Genomic DNA, 23,011 nt, shown 5'->3' with positions numbered 1-23,011 from the left:
TTTCCTATACCAAGCCGAGATTGGAAAGGCTCATGAGTGTCAGAATAATAGATACCCCCCCAAATGACCTCATTTTAAAAACTACACCCCTTAATGTATTCACTGAGGGGTGTCATGAGTATTTTGACCCCACAGTTTTTTTTCAGGAATTAATTCAATTTAGAGGAGAAAAAGTAAAATTTCATATTTTTGCAAATCTGTCATTTTAAAGACATATTTTTTTCCTATAGTTTACATGAAAATCAGGATTTACACGCCAAAATGGATACCCCTATTTCTCCCGTGTTCAGAAATATACCCATTGTGGCCCTATTGTTATATCTGAGTCCACAACGGGGCCCAAAATGAAAGGAGTAGTCAGTGTCTTTCAAAACAGAAATTTTGCTTGAAGTCCTTTTAGGCCCCATAGCACACATGTAGAGTTCTTGAGCGCCCAAAACCATAGAAAACCCCCACAAATGACCCCATTTTGAAAACTAGACCCCTTAAGGAATTTATCTAGGGGTGTGCTGCATATTTTGACCCCACAGTTTTTGAATGAATTCAAATCAAGCAAAAGGAAAAAATTGTGATTTTCGTTTTTTCGGCAATTCTGTCATTTTAAAAACAGCTTTTTTTGTACAGCACACATATGAAGGAAGACTTGCACCCAAAAATGGATACCCCTGTTTGTCCCGTGTTCAGAGACATACCCATTGTGGCCCTAATCTTATGTCTGGATACACAACGGAGCCCAAAATGAAAGGAGCGACCGGTGGCTTTCGGAACACAAATTTTGCTTGAAGTCCTTTTAGGCCCCATTGCCCACTTGTAGAGTTCTTGAGCGCCCAAAACCATAGAGAACCCCCACAAATGACCCCATTTTGAAAACTAGACTCCTTAACGAATTTATCTAGGGGTGTACTGCGCATTTTGACCCCACAGTTTTTGAATAAATTCAAGCAAAGCAAAAGGAAAAAATTTGGATTTTTGTTTTTTTGGCAATTTTGTCATTTTAAAAACAGCTTTTTTTGTACAGCACACATATGAAGGAAGACTTACACCCCAAAATGGATACCCCTGTTTGTGCTGTTTTCAGAAATATACCCATTGTGGCCCTAATCTTATGTCCGCATGCACAACGGGGCCCAAAATAAAAGGAGTAATCGGTGGCTTTCAGAACATAGATTTTGCTTGAAGTCCTTTTAGGCCCCATTGCCCACTTGTAGAGTTCTTGAGCGCCCAAAACCATATAGAACCCCCACAAATGACCCCATTTTGAAAACTAGACCCCTTAACGAATTTATCTAGGGATGTACTGCATATTTTGACCCCACAGTTTTTGAATAAATTCAAGCAAAGCAAAAGGAAAAAAATAGGATTTTCATTTTTTGGGCTATTGTGTCAATTTAAAAACAGTTTTTTTTGTACAGCACACATATAAATGAAGGCTTTCACCCCAAAATGGATACCCCTGTTTGTCCCGTGTTCAGAAACATACCCATTGTGGCCCTAATAGACTTACAGGACCCATGGCTAGGCCTACAATGAAAGGAATACCCGTTGGATTTCAGGGTACCACTGAATAAATTTCAGGCCCCATTGCCCACTTATCGAGCCATTGAGCGGCCAAAACTATAAAGAACCCCCTCAAATGACCCCATTTTGAAAACTAGACCCCTTAACGAATTCATCTAGGGGTGTACTGCGTATTTTGACCCCACAGTATTTGAATGAATCTAAGCAAAGCAGAAGGAAAAAGTTACGATTTTCAATTTTTTTGGCAATTTTTTCAATTTAAAAACAGTTTTTTTGTACAGTGTACATAGGAATGAAGACGTTCACCCCAAAATGGATACCCCCGTTTGTCCCGAGTTCAGAAACATACCCATTGTGGCCCTAATCTACTTACAGGACGCATGGCAAGGCCTATAAAGGACGGAACACCCGTTGGATTTTAGGGCACAACTGAATACATTCCAGGCCCCATTGCTTATTTGTACAGAATAAAGATTGACTCCCTAAAAATTCCCCCCCTCCCCCTCCACGCCCTTTTTGGCGTTCGCAAATCTTAGATAAAAGTAAAAATGTGAACTGTGTAGTATTTCTGAAGACAGGGGTAATTACGGAGGCTGGTTGGAATGGGCCCATGGGGCAATAAAACCGGGTATCCCCCCCCCCCCCCCTCTCATGCTTTTTGGGGGTATTTCATGACCTCAGTGGCGGGTATGGGGTGTAAAAAGTGGCGTTCCGTGAGTCTCCGTAAGCTTGATGAGGTGCGGCGGTCTCACACAGAAGGCGCTCAACAAGGTGCTCCTGGAACTGCAGGAAAGCGAGCGTTCCCGGGGCTTCTTGTAAAATACGTATCACAGGTAGCTGTCTGAATAACGCCGGGTTCACGCGGGTGCAGGCGGAATCCGCTTGCGGAGGGCCCGGCGGATCCCATCTGTGAGCCTGCGTACGGCTGCGTAATGTACTGCGCATAACTGCCTACTCACACAGGCGGTCATGCACAGTACACCTTTGTTTGTATTTCCCGCACCGTCGCTTAGCGATGACACGGGTACCCGCAGCCCGTATACAAGGTAGTTGCGTATGGGCAGCGGGTATATCCGCGACCATGGAGCACAATGGGCTCTATGTTGCCGATTCCGCAGTAAAATAGAACCTGCTGCGTTCTCTTTTCTGCGAGTGGATTACGCAATTCTGACCCGCTAATGTGAGCGGAATTGTGTAATCCAATGCGATTGATCTGCGTATTACCGCGGATCAGAAGCATGCGGAATCCGTCATTCCTATCCGGTCATGTGAGACCGGCCTATGGTAGATCGCTACCTTTTTATCACGTGACCGGGGACCGCTCAACGAGGCCACCCGTCACTGCTCCAGGCTCTCGGCGACCGTTGGTCGCTGGGAGCAAGGAGATTTTAAGTTTCCTGGGCTCCCTGACTCCTGCGCATGTGTCCGGCTTTTTGCCGGCAATCGCATGTGCAGAATCCTGGAAGGTCCACGGAGGAAGATCGCGTCGGGGTTCAAATACGCAGGCCTCCGGTAAAAAGATTCATCTCCTCTCACCGATCGCATCAGTGAGGGGAGATGAAACTTCAAATTTTTTTTTTTACTTTTACGTGATCGCCATTATTGGATAATGGCGAACACGTGACCAGGAACCGCTCACCGCGGACCCCCATTAAATCTCCATGCTCTTGGCTACGTTTTGTAGCCAGGAGCAGGGAGAATTTAAATTATCCTGGCAATCCACAGCTTTTGCGCATGCGCCCGCCATTTTGGCGACGGGCGCGTGTGCAGAAGCTGTGGTAAGGTCCGCGGATAAATCTGGGGGCCTTAGGTACGTACTTTCATCCTCCCTCACGGATATGATCCATGAGGGGAGATGAAACATACGCTTTTTAAACGTTTAAAAACTTTTTTTAACTTTTTTTTTTTTTACTTTTTTACACTTTTTTTTCACTTTACATGATCACTGTCATCCATTGGATGACAGTGATCATGTCCCCGGTATAATCTCTCTGCTCCTAGCTACACATGGCAGCCAGAAGCAGAGGGATTTTAAATTCCCCGGGGCTCGAGCCCGTCTGTGCACGCGCCCGATGTCAATCATCGGGCGCGCATGCGCAGACGGGGATTCGGGTCCCGGGACATCGGGACACCGCTGAGGACTGGGGGTGAGTATTTTCACCTCCCCTCATGGATCCGATCCATGAGGGGAGGTGAAACTGACTTTTTTAAAACTTTTTTTTAACTTTTTCGCGATCGCCGCTAACCATTGGATAACGGCGATCGCGGTACCGGGGACCGCTCACCGCAGTCCCCGCTGACATCTCCTGCCTCCCGGCTACCTACAGGAGCCGGGAGCCAGGAGATTTTAAATCTCCCGCGCCGCCGGGCCTTCTGCGCATGCGGCTGACGTAATGCCGCCTGGCGCGCATGCGCAGAAGACCGGCTTCGGGCCCCGGAGCGGCAGGAGAGCGGGGAGCAGCGTGCAGGACCTGGGTGAGTAATTTCAGCTGCTCCGATGGATCCGATCCATCAGAGCAGCTGAATCTTTAACTTTTATGTACTTTTATTTACTTTTTTTGCGATCGGCGCTATACATTGCATAGCGCCGATCGCAATGCCGGGGGGGGCTCCGAACAGCCCGGGATGACAGCTCCATGCTGTCAGCTACCTGCGGACACCGACAGCATGGAGCTGTCACGTCCACAGCCCGAGGGGCACTATTCTCTGCAGGAAGCATGTTTTTACGTCCTCAGAGAATAGAGCCCACTTCGGGAGGACGTAAAAACACTATGGGCTGGTCGTTAAGGGGTTAAATCGGTGGCCTGGCTGACTGACAGCGAGGCTCCTGCTCTAACCACCAGGATTGGAGAAACCTCAGATCCTGGCAGTTTAACTCATTACACGCCACAATAAATAGCAACTGCAGCATGTGAGCAGAAGACAGGGGGCACTTTTAGTTACCATCAGAACCCAGTCATGCAATTGCATGGTACCAATGGGTTCCCATGGCAGCCGGAAACCTGAGAAAGGCCTGACAAATAATTCAGCCTTTTAGTTCTCGCCTCCTGTAGAGTCTAATAGGCTGCTGTCAAAGGCTTAGTAGAATGCATTACATAAGTAATGCAGTGTACTATCCTAGCAATTCAACAATCACATCTTCAAATCAAACAAAAAAAACATTTAATAAAAAAATTCCACTAAAAAGGGAGAATTTTTTATTTTTTTTTAAATTGGATAAAATCTCTTACAATAGCACTAATAAAAACGACAACTATTCATGCAAAAAACAAACCACTAACAGGGCTCCGCTGCCTGAAAAAAATGCGGCGAGTTAATTGTTCTACTTAAAAATATTTTTATTGTGGAAGAGTAGTAAAAAAAAAAAAAAAAAAAGAAAAATCTATAAACCCGGTGTCCCAGTAATCGTGCTGCTATGTATAACCAAAGGAGGAACCTTGGGTAAAGCCCAAAAACCATGGCGACATTTCTGTGGGAGTTTTCCACCTGCAGTGTAAAGCAGGGGGGTCCGCCCCGGCTGAGGTGGCCTACCTGTGCTCCTTGTGTTCCTGGAGCTGACAGTCTCGGCAGGTCAGTTTATCGCAGGTTTCACAGTACAGTTTCAGCTGCTCTTTCTTGTGGAACGGACAGAAGACCGGGCGCTGACTATTCCCGCCGACTGCTGCAAGGACAAAGAAAGAAATCAGAGCGCCATAAAGTCAGATCCTGCACAGCGCCAACGTCATGACCCCCAAACAAGTGGCCACTTACCGGGCGGCACCTCCTCTTTCTGCCGTACGGTGTGGTCCTTGGTGAACTTCACCCTCTGATGCGCCTGCACGCAGTTCTTACACAGCCACTCCACGCACTCCACGCAGAAGCCTCGCGCCTCCGCGTTGTCCTCGCAGCTCGTGCATACTTGCTGCAAGAAGGACAAACCCAATGAAAAAAATAATAAGGATGGCGGCGTCTCTACACACAGTGTGCGGGGCGTGATGTAAAACGGAGGATCACAAGTCCCTCCGCCTCACTGTGCGGCCCACCGGCCAGGCATCACGCTCAACAGGAATTCCCCTCACCTGCCTGAAGCTCCTGTCTGGGGGGCAGCGCAGAGTCTCTGACCGCTGATCTTCCACCTCAGCACGAAGTCAGCGACCACAGACTCAGCAGCAGCTGCCGGAGGACTGGAGCTGCATGTGGGGTGAGCTGAACAAGCAGGGGGTGCTGAAGCTTTTCCTGCCACCTCATGTGAGCGGACTATTAACCCCTTCCCTGCAGTCCTTTCGCGTTCTCTCATTTTCTTTTTTTTTCCTGCCCAAAGTGCTAATAATCCCAACTCTTATTCTGCCAGTTACATCGACATATGAGGACTCATCGTCAGCTTGATTGTATTTACACGGTGCGTTACAGGAAACCACCGAAACTGGAGGAAAGGAGATCCCGCCCAGAAAAAAAAAAAAACCAAAAAAAAAAACTTAAATTTCTAATTAAGGGAAAATGGAAAAAATTCAACTGAAGACTTTTTGGCGAGCGCATTCAGCTTTTACAGCATTCACTGTGCGATAAAAATGACACTTTGTTCTACAGATTGGTGCGATTATGGAGATGCGACATTATACTTTCATGTAGTACAACTTACTGCATGCGTGGCGACTTGTTTTTATAAAAAAAAAAAAAATTTTGGAGGTACATAAAGACTTTAATCGTTTTTTATTCTATTTTTTCTTGGCTATTGAGTGACGAAAAAAAAAGGTGGAATTCAGGCATGGTGTCGTTTTCTGGTAGTGTTCACTACGCAGACTTTTGCCGATGCAGCGATAAAGTAATTTTTTCCCTTTACGGTGAAGTGAGGGCTTTTTTAAACTTATTAGCTTTTCTTTTTTCTAATATTTAGTAAAGCTTCTCCCCCCCCTTATCATTAGTCTTTCTAGTCCACACAGGGGACTTGAACATGTGACCGTTTGATCATTCACACAGTATAATGAAATACCATAACATTGCATTATACCACATTCTGGCAGGCAATCATTCATGGCTGCATCGGTCACCCCCACATAGTTACTGGGAGATGGTCGACGGTCGCTTACCCCAACGCTGCTAGGGTTAATGCTGCCCATCTAAGCAGTGGTGTTCGCTCGTATAAAGGGGATGTAACCCACGCCATTACTAGCCATGGTATACTCTACAGCTGCAGTGTCGCTCCACTGACTCACCTGACTGGGCTTCTCCACGGTGCTGCTGGGGACTTCTGTGGTGTCGCGTACAAAGTAGTTCTCAATGATGTCCCTCTCCGCACATTCCTGGCTGCACATGGGGCACCGGATGATTCCCACTGCCAGAGAGAAGACAAAGGTGAGGGGAGGACGGCAGGAGGCACAGGGCAGGACAGCAGGGGCTTCATTCCATCAGATCCTGCTGGGGAGCAACTGATCGGGCCACATATACACACACACAAAGTTGTCACTCAGCTTTCCCGGACAGTCGTAGCAGGGCCACCACCCCGGATCACCCTCCTTTCCACAAGTCGGATACAAGTGGTAGCCATAACGCAGAGCGACTAACGGAGCATTAAGCGCGGTGACAAATTTTAATTAATGAAACAAAATATATTTAAGGAGACGGCGCTATCTGAACACATCTTACAGTATGGGAGGAGGTGACGTCTCTCCTTGTGGAGACTTGTCATTGGCACTGGAGTCTAAAAGGTCATGCAATGCATTCTAGGAAGTGTCATTACAGCAGGGACGGACAGAGCATGAGAACACCATCTGCCCCCTGCGAAGTCCCTGCGAGTAATCGCTGGAGATTAGTTTCATGAAGACTGAATTTGCATTGAAATGGCACAAAAAAACAAGGAGTCTGAGAGGTAATTTACATTCTATTAAGGCCTTTTTACTCCTTAATAGAAAGAAATTGTAATCTTCAGATAATGATCTGTAGAGCCCCCCCTTCCCCCTTGAGGACCTCCAGTGACATCCCCCCCTCTCCTCGAGGACCTCCAGTGACATCCCCCCACCCCCAGTGACATCCTGCAGACATAATACGTAAGAAGCCTGCAACAATATTGCCACACGTGTGACTCGGAAGAGAAGCTCCGTCCACCTAACATTTCACACTTGTCATCGCTGTAAACATGAGGAGTCACCCTGAGCAAGCTGCGCACGAGGCCAACCGCACAGCTCGTAAAACCTGCCTGCACCGTCACCCGCAGTTACAGCGTTCGCCTGATGAAGGAGCCATAGAGGAGCCCTGGAGTAGGCAAAAGTTTCCACCTGCAGCAATACCACAGAGCAATTTCGTTAACCTTTTGCTTCATGTCAGGTCTTCCACTCCAGTCACAACCAAAGCTGCACCCAGAGATTGGCTCTGGCATTTTAATATATTTTTAACAGTTTGAGCCCCCACAGTGTACTATTCAGCACACCGCAAGTACAATGCAGCTTTGGGTGTGACTGGAGCACATGTCCCAATTACCCCAAGTATTTAACCCCTTCCCCACCACAGGCTGGGAATGTAAATGTATGTCTTATGGATGGAGCGGCTCAGAAGCAGAGCATGCTTTCACAGCGGGAGTCAGAACACCGATCCCCACTGTCAATCCCTTCATGCTGTGTTGAGTGTGGACTGTACAGGGTTCACAAGAGGATGTCACAGTGGGAGCGCTCTCCGCGCTTGTCATCACGGAGGGACAATGGGTTGTCATGGCAACCGGTTGCCAGACAAATCGCATTCAGGCCCGCCATAGCCTGTGGTTGCTATGAGAGGTGATAATGCATTATAGTATTGAAGTACTGCAGTGTATTATAGGACAGACCATAGCTGGGGCACTAGTAAGAAAAAAAAAAAGGAAAGCGAGACGGTGTTATCTACTATGAACAGTTTTATCTACTATGGTATAGCCGCATCCACAACTCAGTAAAGCAATGGTGCTAAAAAGTTTTTTCCTGTTCATTTCACTTCCCTAAAGATGCAATAAGTTATCAAAAAGCAGTATGTACCCCAAAACGGTGCCAGTAAAGTCTACAGCTAACCATGCAAAACGAGGCAACAGAGCTGCGCAGATGGCAAAACGCAAACACATGGAAGAAGTTACACATTATATGTACCCAAAACACGGTACCAGCGAAAACTACTGATCCCATGAAAGAAGAAGCCGCATATGGCCGCAGAATAAAGGTATAAAACTTTAGAAAGGTGGCGAAAATTCCTAAAAAGCCGTTGGTCCAAATAAAATCTATATATGTATGCTAGTGGTCAGGGGGCGTCACCACAGCAGGGTGGGGGGTGGGTACCGAGTGTGATCACCCGCGTGCGGTACCAACTAGATTTTGCTTTTACCATTTTTCCCTTTTTAGCCACCAAAGGTTATCGCAATTGGCGGCCGATACGGGGATTCACAGGTTCCTATTGATTTGTAATAGTCATTGTAGAGACGAGCCGGGCTCTGTCGGGAGATCGCTGCCCATCCCCCCCTCTCCATCAATACTCAGACCAGCGGCTGCGGAAACTGCCTAAAACTGGTTTCAGCTGGATGTGACTGCAAAAAAATCAAGTACTTCACATCTCTTCCTCCTGCTTAAATCAGGTCAAACCATTCAGAGGGAGGAAAAGGGGGAGGAGGAGAGCAGAGACGAGTAGACTTCATCAGTGTGACCTGCAGAGTCTTGTGTCCCCCCTAATCAGTTAGAGCGGCTGAGTAATCACCCCCCCCCCCCCATCACTGAAAATTAATGTCTTCCTTCCAAGTACTGCGGTCATCACATTCTTAGACGACTCTCCCTGCACATTAGCTCTCTTCCAGAAGGAAGAAAGCTACATAACTGCCACCTGTAGGTGGAATCTAAGAGGCAGTTTTCCTCTTGATGAAGAGCGTATTTGCATACTGTCTTCCCAGGATGCATTGCTTAGCAGTATCACCACAAGGAAGACCAGAGCCTTCCAAATACAGCCGTATGGAGCAGAGTCCCACCAGGAACCATAAACCCAATAAAGGAGTCGAAATTAGAGCCTATCCCGAATCTGCGCCCACATCTAGGTGTCGTTTGAGGTCAAAGTGGAACACGGCTTTTTTTGGTGGCTCTTTTACACCCAAACAATATGACCTTTAAGTGTAAGAGGAGGTAAATGGCATGAGAAGTGACTCCATTCAGGTTAGTAAGAAAAAAAAAAAAAAGTCAAAAATGCCCTGCTGCACGGGGGCCGGACTTGCTGTCATCTTCCTTTTATCATCAGCTTCTTACCTGCAGCCCTGTAGACTTCTGCAATCTTATTACCTCGATGTAGATAAAAACCCAACAACAACTTCTCCAGTCTACCATTTTTAGTTTACATTTCCCATGCCTTCTGTCTCCATGGTTACAGACTACATGAGTGTGTAGTCAGATCCTGCAGTCCTATATCTGTCTGTAGATGGGAGGAGGACATGATCAGACTGCACAGGCTTGTCAACTGCCCATGACGGGGAGCTGCAGACACAAAACGGCAGATTTAAAGTGAACACCACTTGTTCACACTGTAGTACGTTTACACCGTTTAAACACAGGTGTGCATTTCAAGAGTGAACTTTGCATCGTCACGTGCAAACACATGATCGCTCTGGCGGGCGCCCTGGACCATCTTTGGAACCTTATTAAACTCCCCCAACACCGCCCCTCTCAGCAAACGACTGTTCTCTGCGTCATCACAGCGGCGGCCACAGTCCATCACATGCCGAAACTGCCAATAGGGACAAATTATTGCACGGATCTTGGAACATCTGTCACGTGTCGCCAGGGGCGGAGTTACACGGGGTTCCAGGGATGGTCCGGCCGCCCACAGGACTGATCGCTTGTTATTTGCATACGGCATATGAAAAATAAGTCTGCATCTTGCAGGTTCACTTGACGCACGAAGGACAGTTATTTTTGAAATGCACATTTGTGTTTGTGTAAACGGTGTAGATTACAGTGTGGAGTAGCGGTGACCGGTCCCTTTAAAATCCAGAGTATCTGCAAACTTGTAGACTTTCCCTTTAAGTGCAGGTTTCAGAGCTGCTCACGACCTTCAACAACGTGCCTGGAGATGATGAGTCACAAGATGGTTTAGCCGGTAGTAACGCAGTGCCGGGTGCAGTGCTGGAGAACCTCCGGCTTACATGGCCATCATCATACAACCTCACATGTTTGCATTTTGCTCCGAGGTAAACTGGCAGAGCAAATGCAAACGGTTCCCGTGCACCAAGCAAATCACTTCTACATTCTTGGCGCGACTCATTTACCAGTCGACAGTGATGTGCGGCGATTAGCACGGACTCTGGGAATTGTGGCCAAGATCCCTTCACACACGCTGCAACACAACGGCCGTGGCCGTCCCGACAGTCATGTCAAAGTCATTTACCCAAGAGCCAGCACAAACTTTGGAGACGTTTATCATTATAAACCAGGAATTCTCCTCACCTTTTAACGTAAAGAGCAGCAAATGCAGAGAAATAAAAACAAAGAAACGGCGTCTCCAGGCTGGATGAGGAGCGCGGACCGTATTTTGGTCGCACGGCGTGAACCGGACAGATATGAAGAATGTGTACCTAGGATTCTGTATCTTGGCTCCTGGCATCTATCAACCAAGTATGATGTCAAAAGTAAAATCCACTGGCTGATCGCAAGCTGAAATGGCGCCAGACGCCATTGATTCGCAGCCGAGTCCTACAGCTTCCGTGGATAGCCCGGGGCCGACACCAAGGGACCGTAATCTGCCCATAATTCTGGCCTTAAGAGCTGGAGATTTTGTGGCAACATTGATGCAAGGGCCATTTATTTAGTTATGAAGCTGTTACGTGCCAGTCACATTGTGCTGAACCGGTGCCAAGTGTCAGTAATGTAGTTCTGGGCTGGGCACCAAGTGCCAGTGGTGATATTCAGTGCCTAAACCGGTCGTGCAGCGACTGTGCACAGCAGGGTACAGGTGATCTTGTGTAAACATATGTTAATCCAAAACTGGTCCCACAGTGAAGCGCAGGTTCTCACCGCACCCAAAAACTCACAAACTGAGTTAATAAGTTGTCAGAGGAAAGGGAAAAAAAAGCTGAAATTTTTTTTACATTTTTTTAAAATCCCATCATGTCCCCCCTGCCCCGGTCAGCCCAAGAGTCCTGTCCCAGATGACTGCAAACAAACATGTCACAGAGCATGCTCATTGCAACTTCCCATAGAAGTCAGTAAGTAATGATTACTTAACCCTTCGATCTCTGCACAGGGTCTTTACATGTCACTAAGCATGACAATACCCTCATAAGTTAGAAGATGTACAGAGGTTGTGCTCTCCCATGTCATGAGGCGTGCCCACTACTCTCTTCCACAGAAGTAATGGAGACGGCTTTTCTCCTTTAACCCCTTGAGTGGCCGGTTTCCTACCACCCTGTCGTGCCCACCAGGGCAGGTTTTTTAAAATGGTCTAATCATTGAATTTCAACTAATTTTGCAGTTACGTCTCAAGAGCCATAACTTTTTCATTTTTCCATTGACATGGCCATATAAGGGCTTGTTTTTTGCGGGACAAGTTGTGATTTTTTAAACAGGGGGGAGGAAAAAAAGAAATAAAGAAAAAAGAAAAAAAGGGGCCATGTCATTAAGGGGTTAAATAATGTATTAACCTCCTACTCTGGGTCATTACGACGCAGGGATACCACGTGTGATTATATTTTTGATTTTTTACAAAGTAAAAGGGAGACAATTGTTCTTATAATTTTTTAACTTTTTTTTTTTTTTTTTTTTTTCTTTTGTCCCTTTAGGGGACTTCCACAGGGACCCATCAGGACCCCTGATCACATTCTGGGGGTCCGATGGTGACAGCCCTTTACATGCTGCAGTGACAGCCCTTTACATGCTGCAGTCACATAGGGGTTAACACAGCAGAGATCAGAGATTTTCTCTGATCTCTGCTGTAAGAGCTGGTACCTAGCTGTCCTCTGATAGCTAACAACCAGCTCTCCTTGCCACAGAGACCATCGGCTTGCTTCTGACAAGCCGATGGTCTCTATGGCAACCTGTAAACAAACCAGTGCAGGAGATTGCCGGCATGTCGGCAATATCTTCTGCTGGTTTTTCAAAGCCCTTGCTTTGTTCTCTGTGGGACTGTGCAGGCAGAGCACAATGTCACAGCTTGTGGCATTGTGCTCTGCAGCTCCCATAGTGATACATAGCCCGGAAATCTTCCAGGCTATGTTGCTATGAGCAGTGGAGCTCGTCCCGGAAGATTTCCGGGCGTGCCACTCAAGGGGTTAAGTCACCAAGTGTGCCCACAATAGCTATAGTGTCAATCGCTGATAGGGAGACTACAGTAACTTATGCAAGTATTATGAGCATGCTTAGTGATATGTGCAGAAGACACATTGAGAAATAGAGGCGAGCACTTCCCAGTACTTCTATAGTGTAGTGAGCATGCTTTGTGACATTTGTAGAATCATGATAACTACACTCACGGAAGTACTGGGAACTGCTCCCCTCCATGTCACACCAGTGTCCTCTGCACATATCGCTAAGCATGCTCACAATATTTCCATGAGTCAATGGCTGTACACGCCACAGAGCATGCTCACTACCCTCTGCCACAGGTCAATGGCTGTACACGCCACAGAGCATGCTCACTACCCTCTGCCACAGGTCAATGGCTGTACACGCCACAGAGCATGCTCACTACCCTCTGCCACAGGTCAATGGCTGTACATGCCACAGAGCATGCTCACTACCCTCTGCCACAGGTCAATGGCTGTACACGCCACAGAGCATGCTCACTACCCTCTGCCACAGGTCAATGGCTGTACACGCCACAGAGCATGCTCGCTACCCTCTCCCACAAGTCAATAGCTGTACACGCCACAGAGCATGCTCGCTACCCTCTCCCACAAGTCAATAGCTGTACACGCCACAGAGCATGCTCACTAAGCTCTCCCACAAGTCAATAGCTGTACACACCACAGAGCATGCTCACTAAGCTCTCCCACAAGTCAATAGCTGTACACGCCACAGAGCATGCTCACTAAGCTCTCCCACAAGTCAATAGCTGTACACGCCACAGAGCATGCTCACTAAGCTCTCCCACAAGTAAATAGCTGTACACGCCACAGAGCATGCTCACTACCCTCTGCCACAGGTCAATGGCTGTACACGCCACAGAGCATGCTCACTACCCTCTGCCACAGGTCAATGGCTGTACACGCCACAGAGCATGCTCACTACCCTCTGCCACAGGTCAATGGCTGTACACGCCACAGAGCATGCTCACTACCCTCTGCCACAGGTCAATGGCTGTACACGCCACAGAGCATGCTCACTACCCTCTGCCACAGGTCAATGGCTGTACACGCCACAGAGCATGCTCACTACCCTCTGCCACAGGTCAATGGCTGTACACACCACAGAGCATGCTCGCTACCCTCTCCCACAAGTCAATAGCTGTACACGCCACAGAGCATGCTCGCTACCCTCTCCCACAAGTCAATAGCTGTACACGCCACAGAGCATGCTCACTAAGCTCTCCCACAAGTCAATAGCTGTACACGCCACAGAGCATGCTCACTAAGCTCTCCCACAAGTCAATAGCTGTACACGCCACAGAGCATGCTCACTAAGCTCTCCCACAAGTCAATAGCTGTACACGCCACAGAGCATGCTCACTAAGCTCTCCCACAAGTAAATAGCTGTACACGCCACAGAGCATGCTCGCTACCCTCTCCCACAAGTCAATAGCTGTACACGCCACAGAGCATGCTCACTAAGCTCTCCCACAAGTCAATAGCTGTACACACCACAGAGCATGCTCACTAAGCTCTCCCACAAGTCAATAGCTGTACACGCCACAGAGCATGCTCACTAAGCTCTCCCACAAGTCAATAGCTGTACACGCCACAGAGCATGCTCACTAAGCTCTCCCACAAGTCAATAGCTGTACACGCCACAGAGCATGCTCACTACCCTCTGCCACAGGTCAATGGCTGTACACGCCACAGAGCATGCTCACTACCCTCTGCCACAGGTCAATGGCTGTACACGCCACAGAGCATGCTCACTACCCTCTGCCACAGGTCAATGGCTGTACACGCCACAGAGCATGCTCACTACCCTCTGCCACAGGTCAATGGCTGTACACGCCACAGAGCATGCTCGCTACCCTCTGCCACAGGTCAATGGCTGTACACGCCACAGAGCATGCTCGCTACCCTCTCCCACAAGTCAATAGCTGTACACGCCACAGAGCATGCTCGCTACCCTCTCCCACAAGTCAATAGCTGTACACGCCACAGAGCATGCTCACTAAGCTCTCCCACAAGTCAATAGCTGTACACGCCACAGAGCATGCTCACTAAGCTCTCCCACAAGTAAATAGCTGTACACGCCACAGAGCATGCTCGCTACCCTCTCCCACAAGTCAATAGCTGTACACGCCACAGAGCATGCTCACTAAGCTCTCCCACAAGTAAATAGCTGTACACGCCACAGAGCATGCTCGCTACCCTCTCCCACAAGTCAATAGCTGTACACGCCACAGAGCATGCTCACTAAGCTCTCCCACAAGTAAATAGCTGTACACGCCACAGAGCATGCTCGCTACCCTCTCCCACAAGTCAATAGCTGTACACGCCACAGAGCATGCTCACTAAGCTCTCCCACAAGTAAATAGCTGTACACGCCACAGAGCATGCTCACTAAGCTCTCCCACAAGTCAATAGCTGTGTATGTCACTACGCTCTCTCACAGACATTTCTTTACATACTGTCTATGACCCGGCGCCGCTGTAAAGCAAACAGTTGACATATCAGAGTACAAAAAGACAACAAGCAACATAAGCCAAGATAATTTGTAGACATCAGTTGGTAAAGAAGAGCAAATAGAGTTATGACTAGATGACATCAAGACAGAAAGCACCTGGTTCAGATAGCGAAGGAAGTACCAAGGACCAGTCAGTGACCAACGCGCCAACGCCTCTGCTGGGGAAACATTCTGCCAGTCTATTTAATTTGTCCTCAGAGATGGAAAAAAATGGATACAAATAAAACTACGAAAATCTTAAGCCCTTCGCGCCTCGGGGTGTAGATTTACATCTTGGCGCTTATGGTTTGTGCGGAGCAGAACAGGGAGCCGATCCTGCTCCATAGATTGCATACATGACAGTTGACACCCATCTGTTAACCCTTTAAATGCCCTGATATTCAGGAGTCCTGAATCACCCCCCTTTGAGATCGCAAAGTGCTGTTCAGTTGCCACGGCAGCATGGGGCAGGGCATGACATGGCTTTACAGACTGTCAGATCATCATATAATGCAATACCATAGTATTGCATTATTATGAGTGATGGCAAATTCAAGTCTCCCAGCCATCCAGGCCTATGTTCTAGTGTGTATGTGCACAATTGCACACTCGATGCTCACGGATGACTACTAGTCACATCTCATTTGCTACCACCATTTGCCCTTAAATATTATTCGATGTCTTTTGTCTTTCTGAATAACAAAGTATTTAGATTATATTTTAGCAGATATTACCCATGGGTATTTTTTGCCTTTGGGTCATACAAACACAATTCTAAATGCCAGAGTATTCCTAGGGCAATTTCATAATATAATGGTTACATGTAAGCGGGCAGTCATGGACTATTCGTCGTCACTTAGTTTGATCGCTCAAAATTTGTTCCATTCAAGTGGGATTTTGAGTGGCTTTTGAGCTGCTGCAGGTTGGGGTTTCGTTTGCCTTGAATACATAATGAGTACACCGTCTACTCATTGTGTAGTCAGGAGACAATTGACTCCTGCCTGGCAGATAACCATTGCATAACACATGGCCAGGTGAGCAAACAGCTAGCTCCTGGGAGGAAGTGCAGATGATTAAAAGCCATTATCTGTACATGTAATTTTATTCAAAAGTGTCCGCAGTTCGTTCAGCCGTGCGGTTGTTTTAGCGATCATTGCGTGTAAAAGGGCCTTAACAGTCTGATCTATCAAAACATAATTTATCCAACTCTGAAAATCATGAGAAAAAAAACAAAACATGTCAGAATTGCACCTTGTTGGCCAATTTGTCTCAAGAAAACAGTTGTCACAGAAGAGCTCATTAATAAAAAATTAATTTTCCATAGCATCATCCTGACGGTGCACATGTAGGTTGCCCCGCCTCTGCTCCTTGGGACAGGAAGGAGAGTTCTTAAGACCACCTCCCACCATCCATCTCCAGTGTTTCTTCTTGTCCCAAGGGACACAGTTCTCTGTGCCAAGTGGACGCTATGGCTGTATCTCACCAGATGCAGGCTGGAACCTTCTTTGGGGTTGACAGGTGGCGGGAGGGTCTGCAGCGTCCGGGACCTGCCTTCCACTTCAAGACGCAGCAGGAGAGCGGTCTGGAGACCGCAGGACCCGCAGCAAGTGCAGCCGCATCTCGCGCCTAGGTCCCAACGTCTAGTGACGGCCGATTCCCAGTGATGACGTTAGATGCTTCCCCATTAAAAATGGTGGCGAATTCAAAAATCAAACGCCGTCTGAGCTGCTGGGCTCCATCTTCCCCTCAGACACCATGGATAGTGCAGAAGGTGACAATGGAATTGCACCAAGCGTGAGTAGTCCACTTGGACAAAAAGGACTGCTGATCTTATGCTAGTTATTGGGGTAATGGCTTCTGTATGCAGGAGGAAGCATTAAAAGCCAAAAGCGGATTAAATGATGCACCTTATGTTCAAAAAGGCTGGACAACAGCATCAAAAGACCAATCATTTAGAGGAGCTGATCATGGCGGAACACCACCATGGAGGTACTTGAGGTTCAAACTAGGTCTGTTCAAGACAAAGTGTTTGAAGGGGCTCAGGACCAGGCGCAGAAAAAGGTTTTCCAGTCAATGATAACTTGTTAGGGACGAATGGCATAAGTTGAAGCAAGGGTATGCCATGCCTAAAGAATTTAGGGAAAGGCTACTGTTCGCTTCGGATTACACTGTGCTTTGGCATGAGTCCCAAAGTTGACGTTCAGGTGGCTAAACTAATTAAGACGACCTCGTTACCCTTCGAGGATAGCTCTCCATTGAAAGATCCTATGGATCGAAAAATTGAAGGTTTCTTAAAGGCATCTGGGAATCTTTGACCACTGTAATTGAAGCCAATATAGCAGCTACGTCACTGGCAAGATCGATGTATCTCTGGCTACAACAACTGGAATCCCATCTTCAACAAAAAACCTCGAGAGCAAATCCTGGAGTGTAGTCCGCTAATCAAAAAAGCTACAGCTTTTCTGGCAGACGCCTCAGCCGGATCTGTGAGGTTCTCAGCAAGAAACGCGGGGCTGGGAAATTCAGCCAGGCGAGCGTTATGGCTTAGAGCTTGGTCGGGGGACACTGTCTAAGAATAAACTATGCGCAATTCCGTTCCAAGGAGAATACCTATTCGGACCAATCTTAGATAAGTTCTTGGAGAAAACCGCCGATAGGAAAAAAGGGTTCGAATTATCTACCCAGGGGCACTTCATCTTCCCGGAAGGAATCATTACCACCTGGAGCGAGGAGTAAAGGCAAATAGGGTAGGTGGTCATACCCGAAAGGGGGAAAGCTCCAGTTTTTCCTCCAAACCCGAACCCAGATAAATTCAGCACAGTGGGGGGTAGACTGGCTCAATACTCAGAGATGGTGCCAGGTTGTCGGTAATCCCGTCAGGGTATCAGATTGAATTATCATCTATTCCCCCTACAAGATACCCAATTACCCCGATACAAACCTCTCTGCTTTAAGAGAATTTGGAGGAGGGGATTTATAGTTTTACAAAATGAGGGGCCATTTCTCCTGTCCCTGTGGATGAACAGGGTCAGGGGGTTCTATTTATTTTTACTTCCAAAATCTAATGGACCGTTTTAGGGCGATTATTAACTTAAAAGCATGTAACGAGTATGTTAAGAATTCTACGTTTAAAATGGAGACAATCAGGTCGACGGTTCCACTGATAGGTCCCTCTTATGTGATCTACGGTGGACTTAAAGAACGCCTATCACATACAACATGCCAGAAATCTCTCAGGTTCACGGTCCAGATAAAAGGGGTTATTTATCATCAATTTATCTGTCTACTTTTTGGCATCTCCTTGGCCCTGAGGATATTTTCAAAAGTCATGATCGAACCGATCAGTTTTCTGCATGAGAGGGGCATCAATATCATCCCTTATTTGGATGATTTTCTGGTAAGTGCTCTATGTGGGAACCCATTGTGTCCACGTCTTTTGCAGACACTCAACCTCCTCACGTATCTAGGTTGGATTGTTAATTTTGAAAAATCCAGTCTCACTCCTAATACCAGGAAGATTTTTATTTTTTTTTTGGGGGGGGGGGGGGGGGGGTCCTCTTAGATTCAGTAAGAAGGGCCGAATGCGGCGGTGCGTCGGCAGAACAAATTTGCAGGGCGGGAACTTGGTCAAATATCCATATGTTTTCAAATCATTAAAGAGTTGGACCTTCAGGCGGGAAGAGATCTGGCCTTCGGACAAAAGGTCCTCCAGGCAGTACCCCCCCCCCCCCCTTAAAAAAAATGATGGTGATTCGGCATACCTCCCTGTGTGCTATCAGGATAGACGCTATGGAAAGACTAGAATTAGGTTTACCGTTAATTCCTTTTCCCTCAGTCCATCATGGCAGCACATACTTTCCACCCTTGAATTATCTGTGCTGTACACGCAACATGTTGATCTTTTTCAGCAATAAAAGAATTGGCCCATGTATCCGTTGTGATGATTGGAGTCACTGGAGGTGGCCTTAAGAACTCTTCCAGTCCCAAGGAGCTCAGGCAGGGCAACCTCCACGTGTCCTGATGGACTCATGGAAAAGGAATTAACGGTAAACATAATTCTAGTCTTTTTCCCCCAATGTAGTACAGAAAACACCTATAAGTTTCGCATCATCATAGTCGTACTTACTAATCCACAGGATAGTTATACAATTTTTGTTGCAGTGTGTACCCTATAAAAGCAAGAGCCCCCAAAGATGGAATCACATCTTTTTCCATTTCACTATGAGATTTTTTTTTATAAAGTTCTCCATTACATTAAGTATCATTTAAAAATACAACTCATCCAGCAAAAAAAAAAAAAAAAAAGCCATGCAACAGAAAATTAGTTCCCCCCCCCCCCCCTCCCATGAAAGGCTGTGTCATTAAGGGGTTAACAAAAAGCAGATCAGTAAGAAGCAGCAGCACTCAGTGTCAGGTGGCTGCTGCATGATCTTGATATGTGACTGCCTTGCAGAGTTGATACCCTACAATCTGACCTTCCTGCTACAGGGGGCCAGTCAGTTCTCTACTGGGCTTAAACCCCCCGATAATATTTACTGGGGGCACCAACGCCAGAACCTTCTGCTACTGCATATAAGTCGTGGTGGACCTGCTCTTTTTCTCAATTTTTGGTATGGACTTCCTCATCTGGCCCTCGAGAACCCACGAATCGCTCTCGGGTGGCATTTTAGCTTGCAGTCTATAATGAGGCCCGGGTTCTCCTGTTACATATAGTTGGCCCGTCGCACACACACTGCTGGAGCTTCCAAGAGAGCAGCCTCACCGACGGCCCGGAAACAGAGTACAACCCAGTGTGCCTCTACAAAACATGCTTACAGTATAGACTGTTAGTTCTGCTTCGTCATCTTATTTTTAGTATGTCAATCGTTTCTTATCAATGCCTTCTGTCATCTAGATAAGCACCTGAAGCCGCCAGCGAGGCTCCGCCCATCTCTGGAAAACTTTTCATAGAAGATAGAGAACTTTCTCAATAAGATATAAAGATTGAGTCGGCCTTGTTACACAATTATATATTCTCCAACCTAAACCACTACACAGAGTCAACACTTTCCATCCGTACAAGTCAGACAGAGATGAAGAGGTAAATAGATGCAAACAGTGAGATTAGCAGCAACACTCAGTGTCAGGTAGCTGCAGCACAAGCCAATAACCGCACAGACAACAGTACAAGTGTGCAGGAAATTAGAGTTTATTTTTTTTACATTTATAAACAAAACAACCAAAGGGATTTAACCCCTTGGTGACCAATACATCTTTTTATGGCAGTCACTAACGAGTTTTAAGCCTGCACATATATCTTTTTAAAGGCAGTAGCTTGGCTGACTACTGACAGCCCAGCTCCTGCTCTAACCGCCAGAAATTGAGAAATCTCAAATCCTTACATGCAACAATCAATAGCAATTGCAGCACGTAATCAGATGACAGGGGCTCCTGTCACCCATCCACACCCCACCACGCAATCACAAGGTACAAACGGATTCCCAAGGCAGCCTGACGAAGGCCTCCATAACTGTCATAGGCCAAGTAGAAAGCAATACATAAAGTATGGCAGTGTACTATTCTAGTGTAAAAAAAAAAAAAAAGTGCACCCCCCCCCCCCCAAAGAAAAAAAAAAACAGTAAAAAGCCAGGACTCTGCCGTACACAAGTACAGTTAGGGCCAGAAATATTTGGACAGTAACACAATTTTCGCGAGTTGGGCTCTGCATGCCACCGCATTGGATTTGAAATGAAGCCTCTACAACAGAATTCAAGTGCAGATTGTAACGTTTAATTTAAAGGGTTGAACAAAAATATCTGATAGAAAATGTAGGAATTGTACACATTTCTTTACAAACACTCCACATTTTAGGAGCTCAAAAGTAATTGGACAAATAAACATAACCCAAACAAAATATTTTTTTTTCAATATTTTGTTGCGAATCCTTTGGAGGCAATCACTGTCTTAAGTCTGGAACCCATGGACATCACCAAACGCTGGGTTTCCTCCTTCTTAATGCTTTGCCAGGCCTTTACAGCCGCAGCCTTCAGGTCTTGCTTGTTTGTGGGTCTTTCCGTCTGAAGTCTGGATTTGAGCAAGTGAAATGCATGCTCAATTGGGTTAAGCTCTGGTGATTGACTTGGCCATTGCAGAATGTTCCACTTTTTTGCACTCATGAACTCCTGGGTAGCTTTGGCTGTATGCTTGGGGTCATTGTCCATCTGTACTGTGAAGCGCCGTCCGATCAACTTTGCAGCATTTGGCTGAATCTGGGCTGAAAGTATATCCCGGTACACTTCAGAATTCATCCGGCTACTCTTGTCTGCTGTTATGTCATCAATAAACACAAGTGACCCAGTGCCATTGAAAGCCATGCATGCCCATGCCATCACGTTGCCTCCACCATGTTTTACAGAGGATGTGGTGTGCCTTGGATCATGTGCCGTTCCCTTTCTTCTCCAAACTTTTTTCTTCCCATCATTCTGGTACAGGTTGATCTTTGTCTCATCTGTCCATAGAATACTTTTCCAGAACTGGGCTGGCTTCTTGAGGTGTTTTTCGGCAAATTTAACTGTGGCCTGTCTTTTTGGAATTGATGAATGGTTTGCATCTAGATGTGAACCCTTTGTATTTACTTTCATGGAGTCTTCTCTTTACTGTTGACTTAGAGACAGATACACCTACTTCCCTGAGAGTGTTCTGGACTTCAGTTGATGTTGTGAACGGGTTCTTCTTCACCAAAGCAAGTATGCGGCGATCATCCACCACCGTTGTCTTCCGTGGACGCCCAGGCCTTTTTGAGTTCCCAAGCTCACCAGTGAATTCCTTTTTTCTCAGAATGTACCCGACTGTTGATTTTGCTACTCCAAGCAGGTCTGCTATCTCTGATGGATTTTTTCTTTTTTTTCAGCCTCAGGATGTTCTGCTTCACCTCAATTGAGACTTCCTTTGACCGCATGTTGTCTGGTCACAGCAACAGCTTCCAAATCCAAAACCACACACCTGGAATCAACCCCAGACCTTTTAACTACTTAATTGATTACAGGTTAACGAGGGAGACGCCTTCTGAGTTAATTGCAGCCCTTAGAGTCCATTGTCCAATTACTTTTGGTCCCTTGAAAAAGAGGAGGCTATGCATTACAGAGCTATGATTCCTAAACCCTTTCTCCGATTTGGATGTGGAAACTCTCATATTGCAGCTGGGAGTGTGCACTTTCAGCCCATATTATATATATATAATTGTATTTCTGAACATGTTTTTGTAAACAGCTAAAATAACAAAACTTGTGTCACTGTCCAAATATTTCTGGCCCTAACTGTATGTAATTAAAGTTGTACAACCCATTATATGTCCCCCTAGAGTGCGGCCAGTAACATCTCCAAGACATATGTCCCGCAGTGTGCAGCCAGTAACATGTACAACACGTCCCACAAAAAAATAGTTCTAGCAAATTAAGCAAAAAACAACAACTGTATCTCATGGCGCCAACTTCAAAAAGAGATGACTAAATCAGCGAGAACTTTGTAGATATGGGTTCTAGAGCTTCAAGCATTAAGAGTTTTCTTCAGAACTCTTATAAAATCGCGGGATTTACCCAAAAATTATTTGCACGTAATAATATTGAAGATTTTCGATCTGATTGCTCGAAGCTCTAGAGCCCATATTTACAAAGTTCTCGCTGATTTAGTGATCTCATTTTTTGATGTTAGCACCCCCGAGATTAATTCGCTAGAACCATTTTTAAAATCAATAG

General features: G+C 46.5%; 1 protein-coding gene across 2 annotated transcripts in view; it reads right to left on the bottom strand.

The window, feature by feature from the left end:
- Window positions 1–23,011, bottom strand: part of TRIM24 (tripartite motif containing 24) — a 44,732-nt gene that overhangs the window by 10,916 nt on the left and 10,805 nt on the right. For both annotated transcript variants that reach the window (XM_066590794.1, XM_066590795.1), the window contains exons 2-4: window positions 6,711–6,829; window positions 5,269–5,419; window positions 5,050–5,179 (exon numbers count right to left, since the gene is read on the bottom strand). In XM_066590794.1, the coding sequence (XP_066446891.1) occupies window positions 5,050–5,179; window positions 5,269–5,419; window positions 6,711–6,829 (400 nt within the window). The remainder of the gene's footprint in view (window positions 1–5,049; window positions 5,180–5,268; window positions 5,420–6,710; window positions 6,830–23,011) is intronic.

Source organism: Eleutherodactylus coqui, chromosome 2 (assembly GCF_035609145.1).
Source record: "Eleutherodactylus coqui strain aEleCoq1 chromosome 2, aEleCoq1.hap1, whole genome shotgun sequence".
NCBI classification, from domain to species: domain Eukaryota; kingdom Metazoa; phylum Chordata; class Amphibia; order Anura; family Eleutherodactylidae; genus Eleutherodactylus; species Eleutherodactylus coqui.
Note: the sequence above shows the minus strand (reverse complement) of the source record. Positions and strands in the feature narration are given on the sequence as shown.